The following is a 19479-nucleotide window of genomic DNA, read 5'->3' on the forward strand; positions in this document are numbered from 1 at the left end:
AGTTGCTGTACGTGGGACGCGGCCTCAGCATGGCCGGACAAGCAGTGCGTCAGTGCGCACCGGGATCCGAACCCGGGCCACCAGTAGCGGAGCGTGCGCACTTAACCACTAAGCCAGGGGCCGGCCCCAAACTCTTAACTATTTCATCTCTATTATACGGATGAGGCTCAAGTAACAGAACTGAGGGTTCAAATTCAGATTTTCCTTACTCCAAAGTCCACGCTCTCAACAATTACATATACTGCCTATTTATACTGATTTTTCTACATTTTCTCACTCAATCACCCTCATGAAAGTTTATGCAGTATATGGGCAGAAAACAAACCAAAGTTACTTAGCACAGAGAAAACCATAACCCTGACAACCTCTGCACCGCATGTGTTACCACTGAGCTAACAAAGCACAGACCAAAACCATGTACCAAATCTGTGGCACGCCAATCACATTACACCAATCTCCATAAAATTCAAATCTACCTTTATGTTTATACCTCAGATGAGGCAATTTAAATGTTTCATCTATATAAAATGGTGTATTCATGATCTATAGGATCAGAAGTGACTATGGTATTTTAAACAGCTGTTAATACAGAGTACATTTTGGTTTTGTATAATTCCATGTTGCTATAATAGATTAAAAACTATTTAACATAGTAAGGCTTATTGAACAAACAATAACAAAAGTGCCTAAAATATACTTTCTTTTGAAGATTAAAAATATCAGTTTACATAATAACCAAAAGCAACATGTGATTGTTGGCTATATCTTAAACTAAAAAAAAGAAAAAGCTTTTAAAAGATATTTTTGGAACAACTGGGGAAATTGGAACATGGACTCTATAGTATTAACATATCAATGTTAAATTTGGGGAGTATGATAACGGTGTTTTGGTTATGTAAGCGAGCATCTTGTTCTTAGGAGATACTGCTGATGCTTTTAGAAGTGTCATGAAATCTGCAACGTTCAAATCATTCTTAAAGAATATATAACATATAACATATAAAGACAGATATAGAAAATGTGTCAAAATGTTATCAAGTGGTAAATACAGGTAAAGGGTACACAGACGTTCACTGTATCATACTTTCAGATTTTCTACAGACTTGAAAGTTTTTAAAATAAAATGCTGGGGAAAATGTTACTGGAATCCTAGCAACAAAGAATCAATCTCCACCACAAACTCTGATCTTATGATACCCAATTTAAAATGTGTCCATTTTACTGCTCTTTAATAAATGTATCAAAAATTCCCCAGGACGCCAAGTCCTGAAGGAGTGTCACGCCTACCGGCAAGTATGTTTTGCTTGTTGAAACATCCCCAGAAACACTTGCAGCAACAGGACCTTGTTTCTTTGCTTCTCTGTCACCCAGCATGACAGCAATGGTCTCAGTAAGAGCTTCATTCACAAGATGCCTAATCATGTCTGAATTCACAGGGACCCCGGCATCAACAAAAAGCTGGAGGGCACCACTGCTTGTTCCTTCCACTAAAAAAAATGAAAGAATTTCAGAATAAATGTGCAAGAAATATGCTTGCCATCCAAACCTTAATTCTTAAAATTTCAGAGATGCGAACATATGTGTATGAGGGGGTGGGAGGAGGAATAAAAATGAAAATATAAAATCTACTTATTATGAAAGAGAATAAGACGATAACTTACATAATGAACATCCTCTCTAAACAAACCAAAAAGGGGAGGAAAACACCCAGATGCAAATTTACTTAAATGGCCTCTCCCCCACCACCAGAAATTTAGTGATAACAAGGATTTGCATCCACATTAAATGTTCTCATCTGAAAACAATCCACATTTCCAAGAGTAGGGCAACAGGAAACCCTGTGACAGATTTTGGCCAAAACACAGGACACAATGACTGTGGGGGGATTTTAGAGAAATGGTAGCTGCTTCATAAATATGAAGACAAACCTTTCTTCTTTCTAGTCTCAGATACATCCATTACTAACATTACATGCTAATCCTCCTCAAACTTTTACAGTTGTTTAAGTACTTGAAATCAGAAGCTGTATAGGTATATTAATTTTCCAAATGGGTTGTACTTTTCACTTGTATGAATGTACATACAACTCAGTAAAACTTCCTTAACAGACTGTACTAGAAGTAATGCGGCTACATTTCTAAAACTCTGTGTGGAAAATACGTAAACAACGATCTATACAACTTGATGGAGACGTGACCTGTCCGAAGAGTACTCCTTAATTAGCACAACTGTGGCAGCAATATCCGGGTGCCCCAAAAAGTGGATACAGATGTCTTGGGATCACTTTTTGAGGGATAAGTAAGAGCAATTTACTCCGGAGTTTGAATGCAAAACAGAACAGCCACTTGGGAAACATTTAGCAGTTTCTTATAAAGTTAAACATCTACTTACCATATGACCAAGAGAAATTAAAAGATGTATCTAAAAGATTGGTTTGCAAATATTCATATCACAGCTTTATTTATAATAGCCAAAACCTAAAAGACTACAAATGTCCCTCAAGTGGTAAATGGATTAACAAATTATGGTATATCCATACAGTGTAATATTACTACATGCACAAAACATAACTGTCAAAGCATTATACTACATAAAAGAAGACAGACACAAAAGACTACACACTGTATGATTATATATACATATAAAATTCTAGAAAAGGCAAAAATACAGTGATAGAAAGCAGATCAGGGGTTGTGAGGGCCCAGCAGGCACGGGAGGGGTTAGGAACTGACTGCACAGTGGCATGAGGATGCTTGTTGGGATGATGGAAGTGTTTTTCTATATCATGATTGTGTGTGTCTATATCATGGTTGTAAATAAATACAGCTGTGTTTATTTATCAAAACTCATCAAACTGTACACTTAGAATTGAGAATTTTATGGCAAGTAAATTATACCTCCAAAAAGCTGATGGAGAAGGAAGAAGAAGAGGGGAGGAGGGGGAGAAAGAAAAGGAGGGAGAAGGAGGGGCCTGAGTAGAAAGAAGAGGAGGAAAAGGAAGAAGAGGAAGGAGGAGGAAGAAGAGAATGATGTGGGCTCCATAAAGAAAGAGGCTCATTATCTATTCAGTGACCACCTAAATTCTTACTAGGTGTCAGTCAAGGGCTGGGCACTAAAGGAGAAACATCCCGAATCCTGAGTAATTTACAGGCTAATGAGCGAGACAGATATGTAAACTAATCATAATACAATCTGATAGTTACTATAACAAAGACACATACAAAGTGCTATGGAAAATAGTAGGGAGATTTGGGGTGGGAGGGATGGAGGGTGGTATAGTAATGTTAATGCTCAGTATAAAATAAGGGCAGTGGGGGGAGAGAACTAACCTCCACTACAGAGAGGAACTAGGAAGTGACATTGGAAGTAAGAGCTTATGTTTTGTCAGCTGAGGACTACCTGACATCTAGAATATATAAATCCACAATTACCTGAAGGTTTTGTCCTTTAATAACAAAAAAAGTTAAATAATTCCATTCCACTCACCAATGTCAGAAGTCAATGGTTCACTCGCATCACTGACTGAACCACTGTCATTAGCTATGGCCTGTTGTTGGATCGGCAAGAGCCCAGAGATAATTCTTGACATTATTTCTTGTTCTACCCTGGGGGATAAAAGTTAAGGATTCCTAAATTTGATTGAAATGTATAAAGAATTAGAAACACCACTCAAAAATAACCTTTACCCATGGACACAAACATTTACATGTGAAAGTAGTCATTCTGAAAGTTGAATCTGGAAAGAAAAAATCAAACGTATCTCCTAGCAAAATAAACCACATGAAACAGAACCTCCATGTGGGAGACAGTTCATTAAATCAAAGTAAAATCTTTCAGATTAGTCTAACGAGAAGTTTAACAGACCTCCTAAATTCATAAGGTTTAGGTCAATGCTTATCTGGCAAATCATGCACCTAAAATGTTGGGTTCCCTACTCTAAAAGCACACATAGAAAACTATACAAGATCAGAGCTGGGAAAAGAAGTCCAGCTGTCCGTTCTTTGAGGAAATAAATATATAGACTGCAATACAGGTAGTTTTTCTCCCAAAAAGAAAAGAAAATTTATTTCTAAGGTCATTTTTAGGAAGGGGAAGAGGAAGAAAATGGAGAAAGGGAAGGAGAACACAATAAGACATGTTCATTGTAGAAAAATCAGAAAATATATAAAAGCTAAAAAAAAATAGATAAGGCTCACTCATAATCCCAGATTCAGGGATAAACACAGTTAACAATTGGGTATGTTTTTCAAATTTTTCTTCTATGCACATTTATTTTTGAGTGAAATCTTATAAACTGTGGTTACATCATTAATATCCTGCATCATTTATGCATCAGTGTATTACTAATCTTTCAACATCATTAAATAGTCTTCTAAACCTAATCTTAATAATTGTATTAATATTCAGTTGTTTAGTTTATTCCATAAATACCTTAAGGTTTCTCACAGGTAAAAATAGGGATAAAAACAGAGTTCATAAGTATATATAAGTAACACACAGAACAGTGCCTTATTTGTAGTAAGTGCTACACATGCTAAGTATTCTACGGCCTAGTAGCAGAACCATAATTATTTCCTCAGGATAAATTTCTGGAAGTGAATCACTGGATTAAAGAACATGTACATTTTTAAGGCTTTTGTTACTTAACAACAGCCTCTTTTGCCACAATAGACAGCCTAAGTACAAATATTCAAGGATAGAAACAATAACTTTAACAATTAGTTAACCCTCAGTATCACCTCAAATAGTTTCCAGTGACTACAACAAAGGAAAAGTCTAATAAACAAAAGGAGACAAGGAAGATTTTCAACCAAAACTTAATACTTTCCATTTGTATTTGCTACTATGATTCTGTTCACACCAGTACCACTGTAAACTCACCACTGAATTAAGCTATTTTCCAATGTTTCCTTTCTCTGAATTACTTTATCCAGAATATCAGCAGTGGGCTGAGAAGTAGAAGCAACTGGTGGAAATGGAGGACCATTATATTTTGTGGAAATAACTTTAACACATCTGTTAAACTCCAGAATTGGTTCAGAGTATTCTGGAATTTCATCACATTTTTCCTCTTCCTGGTAATAATAAAAACAAAACTATTATATCCATCTATCTGTTCAACATTTATTGCGTGACAAGTATAGGAAGGGAACTTATGTAGGTAAATTAACCAACACTTCTAAATTAATCAACAGCATTTCTAAATAGGTGGTATCACATTATTTATAATATACACATCTGCCATACAGATCACATTGAAGAAACCTTAATTATACAATTATTTTATCTTTTTAAAACCCAATATTCATTTTAAACAATCACAAAACAAACTAGAAACCTTGGTGATTCCTACATAAAACATTATTAAGGGGCCGGCCTGGTGGCATAGCGGTTAAGTGCACGCGCTCCGCTGCAGCAGCCCGGGGTTCGCGGGTTCGGATCCCTGGCGCGCACCGACACACCACTTGTCAACCGTGCTGTGGCAGTGTCCCATATGAAGTAGAGGAAGATGGGCATGGATGTTAGCCCAGGGCCAATCTTCCTCAGCAAAAAAGAGGAGGATTGGCATTGGATGTTAGCTCAGGGCTAATCTTCCTCACAAAAAAAATATATATATATATATTATTAACATTTCCTTCTAGAAATTTATCTTAATTTATTATCATAACAAAACTGATGCTTCTAAGTATCACTGCTTCCTCTTACAGAACCTATAATTTACATTTAAATATGCAGTTAGGTCACCTTATACACTATTTGTGCCATCATATCATGATCAAAGGAATTATTTCTGGAATTTCTAAACTTCTTATTATGAAAAATATCATACATATTTAAAAGTAAACAAAACAGTGCTCATGCACTATATCTGTTATGTATAAATAACATGTATCCATTCCCCAGCTTTAACAATAATCAAATCATGGCTAATCTTGTGTCATCTATACTCGCCCCATCCACTTCCCCCTTCACATCTCATTTTGAAGTAAATCACAGATATATCATTTTACCTGTAAATAATTCAATATGTATCCCCCCTAAAATTAGGACTCTTTAAAAATTATAAGTCAATAACATTCTCCTACTGAAAAGTGAAGTCCACAGCTAATAAGTGGCAAAGCCAGGGCAGGAACACCTGTCTTTGAACTCCAAATCCTTTGCTATTTCTAAAACTGTTTCTTTCACTTGTGTATTGAGCAAACAGTTGTCAAATGTATTTGCTAGGCATTAGGAATATGAAGATAAACGAGATTCTTGCCTTAAAAACACTCCTGTGGAATTCACATGAGAAGACATACCAATGAGCAAATAACTTTAATATATTGCATATCTCTTAATATTCCAAAATAGGGTTTCATTTTATGATTAACAAAACTTTTGGAAGTCTAAGAAATAAGAAGAAATGTATTCTTTAAAGTCTACTGACACATTATTATTCAAGTAGTCTCTATGTTCTATGATCTTATCTCCCATCCTTTATATTTTATTTCCTCCTATTTTTTCCCCTCCTTCTATTTTACCATTTCTATCATTTCTATAACTCTTTCCACTATATAGGCTCTTCCCTGGGATTTTAGAGCCCTCATAACTTTTTACCTCAATACGAACCAACTGGTGACCTTGCCAATAATCCAGAAATCGAACAGACAAATATAACAGAATGAAGAAAGAACAGGTTGGAGGGAGGGAAGCCAAAGGAAATGGAAAGGAAGCAGGAAGCATGAGAGATGAGAGGCAGGTGGGAAACAGCTGATAATCATTAAGTTTCACAGAGGCAGCTAGGTGATATAGATGAAGATAATACTGAATGATGATAGAATAACAACTTTATAATTTTAAAATAAAAATACATTTAACTCAAAAGTAAAAGGAAGTTTCTCAAAGCACTGTAACATAATATTGATGGTCAAAAGTTACTTAACCATCAGGAACAAGGCAAGGATGTCTCCTCTCACCACTCCTTTTCAACACTGTACTAGAAGTCCTTGCTAATGCAATTAGACAAGAAAAGAAAATAACAGGAATACAAATTGGGAAGGAAAAAATAAAACTGTCTTTGTTTGCAGATGACATGACTGTCTACGTAGAAAATCTGAAAGAATCAACAAAAAACTCGTGCAATTAATTATTGATTATAGCAAGGTTGCAAGATACAAAGTTAATATACAAAAGTCAATCACTTTCCTATATACCAACAATGAACAAGTAGAATTTGAAATTAAAAACACAATACCATTTACATTAGCACTCCCAAAAATGAAATACTTAGGTATAAATCTAATCAAACATGTATAAGAACTGTATATGAAGAAAACTACAAAATTCTGATGAATGAAATCAAAGAATTAAATAAATGAAGAGATATTCTGTGTTCATGGACAGGAAGATTCAATATTGTCAAGATGTCAGTTGTTTCCAACTTGATCTATAGATTCAATGCAATCTCAATAAATTATTTTGTAGATACCAAAAAACTGACTCTAAAATTTATATGGAGAGGCAAAAGACCCAGAATAACCAACACAATATTGAAGGAGAAGAATAAAGTTGGAGAACCGACACTAGCCAACTTCAACTTATTATAAAGCAAGAGTAATCAAGACAATGTGGTATTGATGGAAGGAAAGACAAACAGATGAAGGAAAGAGAATAAAGATCTCAGAGATAAACCCACATAAACAGAGTCAACTGATCTTTGACAAAGGAGCAAAGGCAATACAATGGAGCAAAAATAGTCTTTCAACAAATGGTGCTGGAATAACTGGACATCCACAGGCAAAAAAATGAATCTAGACACAGACCTTACATCTTTCACAAAAATTAACTCAAAATGGATCATCAACCTAAGTGTAAAACACAAAACCATAAAACTCCTAGAAAATAACATAATAGAAAACCTAGATGACTGTGGGTATGGCAACGACTTTTTAGATACAACATCAAAGGCACAATCCATGAAAGAAATAATTAATAAGCTGGACTTCATTCTAAGTAAACACCTCTGCTCTGTGAAAGACAATGTCAAGAGAATTAGAAGACAAGCCGTAGACTGGGAGAAGGTATTTGCAAAAGACACATTTGATAAAGAACTGTTATCCAAAATATACAAAGAACTCTTAAAACTCAATAAGAAAACGACCCAACTTAAAAGGCCAAGACCTTAACAGACACCTCATCAAAGAAGATATACAGATGGCAAATAAGCATATGAAAAGATGCTCAACATCATATGTCATCAGGGAGATGCGCATTAAAATAACAATGAGATAGCACCACACATCCATAAGAATGGCCAAAATCCAGAACACGGACAGCACCAAACGTTGACAAGGATGTGGAGCAGCAGGAACTCTAATTCATTGCTGGTGGGAATGCAAAATGTTACGGCCACTTTGGAAGACGGGTTAGCAGTTTCTTTCAAATCTAAACATACTTTTACCACACGATTCAGCAATCATGCTCCTTGATATTTACCTAAAGGAGTTGAAAACTTATGTCCACATAAAAATATGCACACAGATGTTAAAAGAAACTTTATTAATAATTCCCAAAACTTGGAAACAACCAAGATGCCCTTCAGTAGGTGACTGGATAAATAAACTGTGGTACATCCAGACAATGGAATATTACTCAATGCTAAAAATAAATGAACTATCAAGTCATGAAAATATATGGAGGAAGCTTAAACGCATATTATAAAGTGAAAGAATCCAATCTGAAAAGGCTACATACTGTACGATTCCAACTATATGACATTCTGGAAAAGGCAAAACTATGGAGACAGTAGTGGTTGCCAGGGATTGGGGTGAGTTGGGGATGAATAAATAGGCAGAACACAGAGGATTTTAAGATAGTGAAAATACTCTGTATGATACTATGATGATGGATATATTTGTCCAAATCCATAGAACGTACATCAAGAGCGAACCCTGAGGTAAACTATGGACTTTGAGTGATAATGATGTGTTAGTGTAGGTTCATCAATTTTAACAAATGTTACCACCCTGGTGGGGGACTGTTGATAATGGGAGAGGCTATGCATGTGTAGGGGTAGGAGGTACACGGGAAATCTCTGTACCTTCCCCTCAATTTTGTTGTTAACCTAAAACTACTACTAAAACTACTCTAAAAAATAACATAAAGTCCTTAAAAAAAAGATAATCACATGGAAAAATACTGGTAGAAAAATAATTCTTCATGATTTCTAGGCTTTGTTACCTGTATGACATCAATGACTTCATCAAAGTTAGTTCCTGGAAACTTCACCTCCTCTTCATCTACCATCGTAAATTCTGGAGTCTAAGAAAGCATTTTCAGAAAGTTTTTGTTGTGCTTAATGTCTTTTTAATTTCTACATAATTTATCATATTTCCTCCCATAGCATAAGCTTGTAATTACACGGTCCTACTTTTTTAATATCCTGTTCAGAATTGATTTCATCAGTAAATGAAATCCAAGATAGTCCCCAAGCCATTAGGCTCCCCTTTCAATAGCTATAAAAAATTAAATGTAAATTTTTCTGTCAAGGACTCCATCAACAATGCAACTTAAGTCAACTGATCAAGTTGATATGATTGTGATTTCTCTCCTAGAGTTAAGATAAAGTGTTTAGGTATATATGTGCAGGTATATAAGTATATACATACACAAACTCACAAAAAGACAGACACAGAATCAAATAATTTAGCAAGATAAACAAAATAGTTATTTTACAAATTTAGTCTCTAGGCCTCACTATATATAATCTAGTCACCAAAACCACAATAGCTTCTTCCTGAGCAGAATGACAAACAGTCCAAAAAATTATTATTTGTAATCATACATGTTTTAATAAAATTCTGGTGAAAAAAATTACTCATAAAAAAATTAAATTAGTCACAAACGCCATTTAGGGTCAGTTCTATTTTACTACTTCTGATTGTGAAAAATTGTTGGTGTTCTCCCTCTCTTTAAATGTGTATCCTTGATGACCAAATTTGCTTACAATAGGTGAAACCCTGGGAAAAGTACAGTGCTATTTTGCTGTGTAGTAAAAGTCATAACTTCATTATTCAGTAGCAAACAAATACTAGGAAGAAACGTATATTTTTGCAATATGTTAATACTATACTGACAAAGTAACATCCCAAAATATAAACTCCAATTGTCACCATAAAATTCACATTCAGGAAAACTATAATTTAATTCTCATTTAAATCAAGATTCTTCTCCAAAAGAGAAAGAAATTCTTTCTTCACATGTGAGAGCCTTACAGCTTAAGTTACCAAAAAGTTACACTAAGGGTTATGACCTTCAGAATGTTTATAAATGTAAGGATCTTAAACAAACTTTCAAGTTCATAAGCAATTCCAGATTCATTTTGAATTTTTTCTTTAAAACCTAAATTATTATAATAGATTATAATGGAAGACTTTGCATGGAATAACATTAGTTAAAATCTATAGTCAGACATTACTCAAAACTACGTGATCAATTTCTGAACAATACCTGTATCCAGGTTTGCAGAGGAGGAGGAGATGCTTCTTTGGGACTGGGCAGAGATGGACTGACATCAGCACTACCATTCGAAATGCTGTCAATATCTACATTGGGTAATACCTAAAACAGAACACCACAGCCAGCTTTCTCCTCAGCATTTTGACTCAAATATTTGTCAATCTATAGATCAATAACATACATTTAACTTTTTGTTGCGAAGACAACGGATAACAACTTTTTTTTAACGATGAAAGCATATTTTACAAAATTTATAAAATAAAGGGGGAACACAAACTCCTACTATCTTAAGATAACTTCATTTTCACTACTCCTTTTATCTTTTTACTATCCACTTATGCATAGCTAAAATCTAAAATAGTTTCATTCCTAATTTTTCATTGTAATTAGGTCACAAACACCTTATTATGCTTCCATATAGACTTCGTAATTATATTGTAAATGACTGTATGATATTTCAATAAATATACATGCTTTAATTAATCATTTTCGTCTTGATAAACATTTAGAATATTCCTAATATTTCCATTATTATATATATATCTATAGATATATATTTCACTACAAAAAACTTCTTCATATATATATCAGTTATATACCCCTATATACAGGGATTTTTTCCCCTAAACTTTGAATTATCTCATTATCTTAGATAGCCAAGTAACAGATTACTTGAGCCACAGGGCACGAATGTTTAAGATTCTTGGTAATCACTGCCAAAATGCAATCTAAATGAGCTCTATTTACACCATAAAAAACATAATCAAGTATAAGTTTTATCCAACCTTCACCCAAATTAGATAACATAATTGTTTCAATAACAACAGTTTTTAAATGGAGGTATATTATTGTTATTTTAATTGCATTATCTTGATAACTAGCAAGACTTAAATTATTCAATTTGCTTGCCTATAAACTGTATTTCCTCTTCTGTAGAGTCTTATTCATAGTCTTTGAGTATTTCTGGATTTGCCTTTATGTTTTCTTATTACTTTATGGAGGTTTTTATATTTAAAAATTAATTCTTTCTAGCATATTCCTTTCATATGTTCTCCTTGTATGTTGTTTTCCTCTTTATTTAGGAATTTTTTATGAATTTAAGTTTTAGATTTTATAGATTCAAACCTGTTTTTCCATCATACCTAAGTTTTCTTCTCTCACATCCAGACTTAGCTTCAGCTCTGACAAAGATTCCATGCAACTACCTTCTAATTCTTCTATGTTTTTATATTTCATAGTTATACTTTGGCCTATCTGTAACTCATCTGCTATACAGTAGGAGTTCAGAGTCTAAAACTGATCTATTTTCCACATTGCTAACCAACTGCAACATACATTATTTCGTTTACAAGAATCCTATTTCCCACTGATTTATGAAGTAAACATCACATATTACATTCTTTTTTAAATAACCAAGGCTATTTCTGAAATACTTTGTAATACAGGACCAGTACCAAAACACTTTAACTTTTTTAAACCCTTTGTTCTTTCAAATATCAAAATGATCCTAAAGTTCGAGTTAAAAAATAAAACTCATGGTTTGTTTTTTTAATTACAATTTCACTTAAATTATACATTAACTTAGGAAGAATTGACAACCTGAATATTTAACTTTCACATATAAGTTCTCTCTCCATTCACTGAAGTCTTCTTAGACATGTGTGTGTAAAGATTGAAGTATTAATTATATAAGTCAAACCATTATCTTTTTAAATTAATTATAGTATACTGTTCAATTGTTCCCTTTGGAATATCGAGTCCCGTGGTTTAGAAAAGGTAGCTTAAATCATGCAGAACAAGGATAGAGACATCATATTAACATCACAGTTTCAAAGAACAAACGAAAGACCCACGATGAAAGCAAAGTTTCTGTGAAGCAATCTAATAAATTTAAGCGCTCAAGTTAAGCCAAAAATTCTTTTTCCTTAAAATTTTCTGTTCATGCACCCTGGCACACCTGCACAGTAAGCTGAGGAGGATCCTTTTTTTCCGACCTCATTTCTACAACTGCTATGTTAGGTTTCTTCACTCCAGTTTCTGTTTTTCGAGATGATGGAGGGATAGAAGTAGTCACTGTTACAGGGTGTGGCTTGTTGACAATTACTCCAGCAGGTGGCATGGAATCACTATTACTTTGGGTTTGTCCTAAAAAGTTTGGGGGAGAAAATGAGTCAACCATTTCAGAAATAAAGGGGAAAATCTAATACACAACCTTGAGAGGAACTAAACATTTCTCACACACTATCCAATTTAACCCTCAAAACAAACTTATGCGGTATTAATATTGTCCACATTTTACAGTTGAGGAAACAGAGGTTCAGAAACATAATTTACCAAAGGTCTTAATTATAAGTGGCAAAGCCAAGACTAAAATGTATTGCATTATATTGTATTATTTTGAATCTCAAATCTTCATAGAGCATCAATGGACAGAAACAAAACCAGCAAGAAAATACTAGTGTTGGACTACCAATAAACAGCATGTAGGCCCACTATTTGCTAACTATCATAGCTGTCAAAAACTTGTTAGCTTTCACTTCCAAGTTTCACTTGTTTCCTATATGTGAAAGTAAAGAGAGACAGTACAGTGAACTCATTAAAAGCACAGACTCTAAAGCCAGCTCCACTCTAGCCACGTGGCCTCTGACAAATCACTTAACTTCTCTGTTAACGTCTCCTCAGTTTCTTCATCTATATAATTGGTACATTACCATGTGTTCTATACGTAAAGTACTTACATCTGTACCTAGCACACAGTAAGAACTTCATAATTATTAGCTATTGTATTAATAAAAGGCATGTTTGAACAGATATTAACTATTAGGTTGATATGCCATTAACCCATAATATCAAAAATAAAAAGTTCTCTCATGTCAAAAAATATTCATATTTAAATCATTCATCAAAATTAAGAACAGAAATGACACTAAAGAAAAAAAATAGCTAACTAGATTTAAAGAGCTAATGTGAAAGCAAAAATGATTTGTTCAGTTTTTACAATGATAAGTCTGAGAGAACTCAAATAAGTAATTAACCAACTATTGGCTTAGAATTTACAATCACATAATTTTAACTTATCACAGCCTAGTTCAAAAGTACATAAAAGGTACTTTAAAGTACTTCCCCTAAGATGTGATGATATTAAACCAATCAAAATTCTTGAATCTTTAATTATTATCAATGTCTATGACACGTCTAAACTTTTTTTTAATTTCATTTCACCTACAGCAATGTACTATAAAATACCAAAAGAACGTTTCCTGTGAGTGAAACCATAGCAGGAACCCATCATTTCTGAGACTGCTGTTACAGAGTAAGACACATTCTGAGGCCCTACCCACAAATATAAGCAACATAATGGAAAAACATAGGTGACTATCCTGTCAGCACCATTTTGCAAGTTCTGCTACTGCTGGCAAGAGTTTAAAATTTACCCCATATATTTTGTTGGGTCTTACCTAAAAGAATTGCCATAGGAATTAGATGGCCTTCCAGTGTACCTGAAAAAGTAGGCATTTCTCGGCTTGGACTGAACAAATACTGCTGATCACCAGGGGGCACCATAGTAACAGAATGTTGCAGTTTAGAATCCATCTTTGCAGGTTTTGTTGCGTAAGAGTCAGTTTGTGTTCTTATCGACTTTACTTTAGTGCCTGTAATGTTCATCAATGGCAGATATTTAAAAGTACTGTTTGAACATCTACTATCCAGCCATCTAGAAATATAGCACCTCTTCCTCACAGAAAGGTCTCCTTCTATATAATAAGGTTAGAGGGCCCCAAAACAGAAGCAACGTATAAACCAGGGGTTGGCAAATTTTTTTTTGAAAAGCCAGATAGTACATATTGTAGTCTCATGAGTCACGTGGTCTCAGTTGCAACATCTCAACTCTTCCATTGTAGCATGAAAGCAGTCATCAACAATACATAAATGAATGAGCATAGCTATGTTCCAATAAAACATTATTTATAAAAACAGGCAGCTGACCTGCAGATCATGGTTTCTTAACCCCTGAATAGATGTAACAACTTGTACAACTACTATGACAGAATAGATACAATGACTAGGAAAAAAATGTTGAATAAAAACTCAAAAGAATATTCAGGGCCCGCCCCACGGGTTAGTGGTTAAGTGTGCGCGCTCCACTACTGGCGGCCGGGGTTCGGACCCGGGCGCGCACCGATGCTACTCTGGCCATGCCGAGGCTGCATCCCACATACAGCAACTAGAAGGATGTGCAACTATGACATACAACTATCTACTGGGGCTTTGGGGGGGCGGGGGAAGGAGGAGGATTGGCAATAGATGTTAGCTCAGAGCTGGTCTTCCTCAGCGAAAAGAGGAAGATTAGCACGGATGTTAGCTCAGGGCTGATCTTCCTCACAAAAATAAATAAATAAATAAATAAATAAATAAATAAATAAATAAATAAATAAATAAATAAATAAATAAATAGAATATTCAGACTGTATTATTTAACTCATTGAATTTTTTTCTTATAGATACAAAAAAGTTAATCATCATTTTTGGAATTGGATTTTTTTATCATCTCATTACAATTTTATTCATGATATAATTCTGGATAACTAGCCTTTATCCTTTGAAATTATCTACAGATAATCAAATTCTATACCTATTAAAATCTTACAGAAGTTAATACCATTATACATTTTTTCTATTCCTATGAAGGAAATCTATATAGACATTAAATCCTGAATTCTTAAAAAGTTAGAAATTTGTCTGATTATCTGTCTCTTTGGAGGAGAAGATAAATTTCTATGGGACCTGAGCAAAGTAAAGAAAAGCAAAAGTGTAAAGAAAAAGAAACTAAAATATTTTCTAAATAAATTCATGAAATTACTACATTTTTACTTTTAATATGTGAGTAGTTTTATGAACCTAGACTTTTAAATATAGTTTCATGATTCCAGGAAGAAAAATTTTAGTACCACATCTGTATTTTTTCATCCTGTTCTCTAGTATTCATCCATTCGATTGAATGAATATTTTTGAGTGTTTATTTAAAATATATTTTTTCAGCAGTTAATACATGTTAGGCATCATTTCAGACACAGGGTATACAACTGAATAAACCAACTGTACTCATGAAGCTTACAGTATAGTAAGGAAAACAATCAGTCAATCAACAAAGATATAACGTCAGATAGTGAAAAGTGCTATGAAGAACAATAAGGCAGGGCAATGGGTTAGAGAGGGATAGGAGATCATTTTTTGGATAGGATGGTCCAGGTAGACCTCTCTGAGGAGCCAACATCTAAGAGGAGAGATGGAAAGAACTGAGAGAGTGAGCCATGCAAGTGTCTAAGGAAAAGCTCTCCAAGTAGAGGAAATAACAGGTACCAAGGTCCACAGATGAGCATGTATTCTCAGGATTTTTTGGATTTGAAAGTATTTTGGACCTTAAGATTTTAAGACTTGAAAGTATTTTAAAACCTTGAGTTATTTTTTGCAAAGGCTTTTCAAAATCAAAAGAAGTTAATAGCAAAGTTCTAATAAACAAGAGGAAATACTAAGGTAAATATCATCTAACAAGGTAAAGATCATCCATAAGCTATATGATTTACTAAAATAACATCAGTAGGATTTCTAGATAAACTGACACCCTATATGATCACCTAACTTTTAGAAATGAAATGAAAGGAAAACTAAAGCAACTGCCATGGCTCCAACTTCCAGAAAGGATAAGAAAGAAAAATAGTTGGCATCCACTAGTTATGGCATATTGTCAAAGTGGCTTGCTGACTGCTAAAGTACAAGTTGAGAAACTTCAATACGTAACCAAAGTCAACAGACTCAATATTTAACTGAAAGTTATATTTAAATATACTAGTGAAATCATAGGTGTGAGTCGAAAGATATAGTCATAAATTAAGATATTTTTAGTTGTGTACCCAAGTACCAAAAAAATTTTTTACCTTTGCTATCTAATGCTCTTTGAGAACAAACAAAACTGCACAAGCCCCCATAAGCACTTTTATGATAATGCCCAGCATATATGGCTTCTTTCTGTTCATACAGAATATGATGAACCAAAGTCTTCATGGAAATGTCTATTTCCCTAGATTATAATTTGCATTGTGCAAGACTCATCATCTCATAAATGCAAATTTTATCATGCTTTGTCTGAAGATACCATCTAATCCTGTATCTTTTCCCACTTATTCCTATCTTGTGCCTTGAATCTGGTCTATTTTTTCCTACTCTCTCAGAAGGAATTGTTTTTCCATCCCTAAGCATTATGTAATTTGAACTGTATTTATAAGTAATAAATAAAAAGCAAAAATTAAATTTTACATATTAAACTGATACCATAAAAAATGAGGTTTACTACAAAAATGAGGTTCCTTACCTTTAACTCGTTCTATTAATTTCGGTCTTTGTGGTTTGGACTTAGGAGATGGAGAATTAAATCTGAGATACGGTCCTTTTTTAAGAGTGCTGCGATGGCCCTGATAAACTGGTTTTCCATAAATTTGCAACATATAATCCTCATCTTGTATCACTGAGGTTGCTTTCAAAAATCCCTAAGTATACAAAGTTATTCAACTCACCAGCAAAATAGTCATCAAACACTTATATTTCTAAAGCCTTCTTTTGCCAGCTTAAGTACTATTATAAGAATGATCTCAGGAAAGTCCTCCATGTTAATGGCTCTTAAATTCTGGATTTAGTTTTCAAACTATAGTTTTATAGTTTTCAAAAGCATGAAAATTAAATATGAAAATCATCCTACCAAGAAACATGAAAGTTCTTACACTAGTAAATATTTTTAGTACCAAAAAGTAAGGTTTAAACACATATTACATATTAATTACATTCAAGTATAATAATATAACATAAATCAAGTCTTTAAATGATTTTCCACATTCCTGATCCCACCTTCAATCATAATCTAAATGCCATAGAAAGGTAGCATTTATTGAGCATCTACTATGTGTGAAGCATTGAATTAGATGCTTTATTACTGTGCCCAACAATCATGTTTGGCATTAAGAAAGTTACAGACTAGTTAGAGCAGCCAAAAACATTCCCTCCATAGTATCTAGTGCCATGCCTCACAATCACTAGGCACAAACATACATTTGTTAAACTGAGAAACAAACAAAAACTATATATACATACACACACACAGATAAAACACAATTTTGAGTACCATGAAGTAGAGAACCTAATGTTTCAACTAGATGATCTCTAGATATACCTGCTAGAACTAAAATACTCAGATTCTAAGTGTGAGATCTCAGAAGGAAGGAATTATGTATTTTGTGCAGTGCTTCCCACATTATAGATATCCAAAACCTTGAATATCAATAGTTTAAAGATGGTTTACATTTGTATAGTCCTTCATATTTTTAAAACATTTTCATACTCATTTCATTATTTATATCTTAAAGAGAATGATCAATTACAATGCAATACCTATGTCACAAAACCAGAGCAGGATCTTACTTCTTTTCTCTCTTTCTGTAAGCTTGAAGCAGGCTTGCTCCTCACAGGTGGATTTCTAAAATGCTCCTCTTTTTGTTTCTGAGAATGTTTTCTTGGAATTACAGAATTGTTTACTGTTTTGTCTTGCGTGTTGGTTTTAATATCTTTACTCATATTCTGAGCTTTCCTGGTCCTTTGATTCTTCTGATCAAACCTCTTTTGTTCATAATCTTTTCTTGCCAGTTCATCCTTAACATAACCAAAACCAAAATTACTTAAACTCTAATCCAAGTAGTAATGCTTTCACATCAAAAGTATTAGAATTTATTTTCTGCTGTTACATAAATATAATTTAGCAGTTTTAAATGCTTTATAAATAAATGATATTGTTTACATATGAATAAAACTTCTCTGGAAAAATAAACAAAAAACTAAAAAGATCAGTGTCTTATGGAGCAGGGGGAATGAGAAATAGTAGATCATGTACAGGGGTAGGAGAGCAACTTTTCACGATAAACCTTTTTACACTTTTTGATGTTTGAACCATATGACTATAGTAACTGTTCAAAAAATTAAATTGAAAAATAAATTTCCAAAAACGTAAATCACTTTGTAATAAAACTCTAAAATAGATATTTATAAATTAAAATTGCTTGAAGGTTTAAACAAACATATTTTGCATGGAATTCATAGTAACAGAGGGATATATATTGCTAGTTGTCTGCAGAGCCAGAACCGATCTCTAAGTCTTCTGACTCTTAGTTCAGCTTTTTTCTGGTGCATCATACAGTAGCTGATATAAATCCTTCACAACCGCACTAGAGATGTGTATTCTTAAACAATAAAGTTTAAAAATATATTTCAGTGTCTATTGCTGTGGAAACTGAACTGACACTTCATCTTGCTACCATTGTGAGTAAGCATATACTACATACATCTTACAGTCAGGAGTACTTTGTACTTTGCACCCCAAGATAAAAATAACAGGGCTACACTGTCTAGTTCTGCTCCCTCAAATATATAAAATTTTAAGAATTTCCTTTAAATTACTGACCCCCTAATAAAGATAACTCTCCTAGATTTTTGCAACACTAATGTCTGAAGATACACCACAAGCTTTGTGGATGTGAGAAAGTGGCAGTTTTTCCATCTGGAACCGCCCTCTGTAAACTTAGTAACCGTAGCAATCTTGGGGGGTACTATCCCTTTAAACAACTTCGGTGTTTTTACTTTGGTAAGCCAATGTTTCTTTTTTTTTTTTTTTTTCATAATTTTATTTATTTATTTTTTTCCCCCAAAGCCCCAGTAGATAGTTGTATGTCATAGCTGCACGTCCTTCTAGTTGCTGTATGTGGGACTCGGCCTCAGCATGGCCGGAGAAGCAGCGCCTCGGTGCACACCCAGATCCAAACCTGGGCCGCCAGCAGAGCGCGCGCACTTAACCACTAAACCATGGGGCCGGCCCAGCCAATGCTTCTAAATCTGCTGTCTTGAAATGTTTTTGTAAGTATACTTCTTCCTTTTCTAAGTGCT

At 34.0% G+C, this 19479-nt stretch overlaps 1 protein-coding gene across 10 annotated transcripts in view; it reads right to left on the bottom strand.

Annotated features, from left to right (window-relative positions):
* Positions 1–19479, bottom strand: part of LOC101392261 (protein TALPID3) — a 157777-nt gene that overhangs the window by 80435 nt on the left and 57863 nt on the right. For all 10 annotated transcript variants that reach the window (XM_087448445.1, XM_087448436.1, XM_087448437.1 and 7 more), the window contains 9 exons: positions 17968–18195; positions 16868–17042; positions 13956–14150; positions 12455–12642; positions 10489–10599; positions 9220–9300; positions 4882–5075; positions 3487–3605; positions 1288–1487 (listed from right to left, as the gene is read on the bottom strand). In XM_087448445.1, the coding sequence (XP_087304571.1) occupies positions 1288–1487; positions 3487–3605; positions 4882–5075; positions 9220–9300; positions 10489–10599; positions 12455–12642; positions 13956–14150; positions 16868–17042; positions 17968–18195 (1491 nt within the window). The remainder of the gene's footprint in view (positions 1–1287; positions 1488–3486; positions 3606–4881; positions 5076–9219; positions 9301–10488; positions 10600–12454; positions 12643–13955; positions 14151–16867; positions 17043–17967; positions 18196–19479) is intronic.

Source organism: Ceratotherium simum, chromosome 24, assembly GCF_057802395.1.
Source record: "Ceratotherium simum simum isolate JZ-2026a chromosome 24, ASM5780239v1, whole genome shotgun sequence".
In the NCBI taxonomy this organism is placed as follows: domain Eukaryota; kingdom Metazoa; phylum Chordata; class Mammalia; order Perissodactyla; family Rhinocerotidae; genus Ceratotherium; species Ceratotherium simum.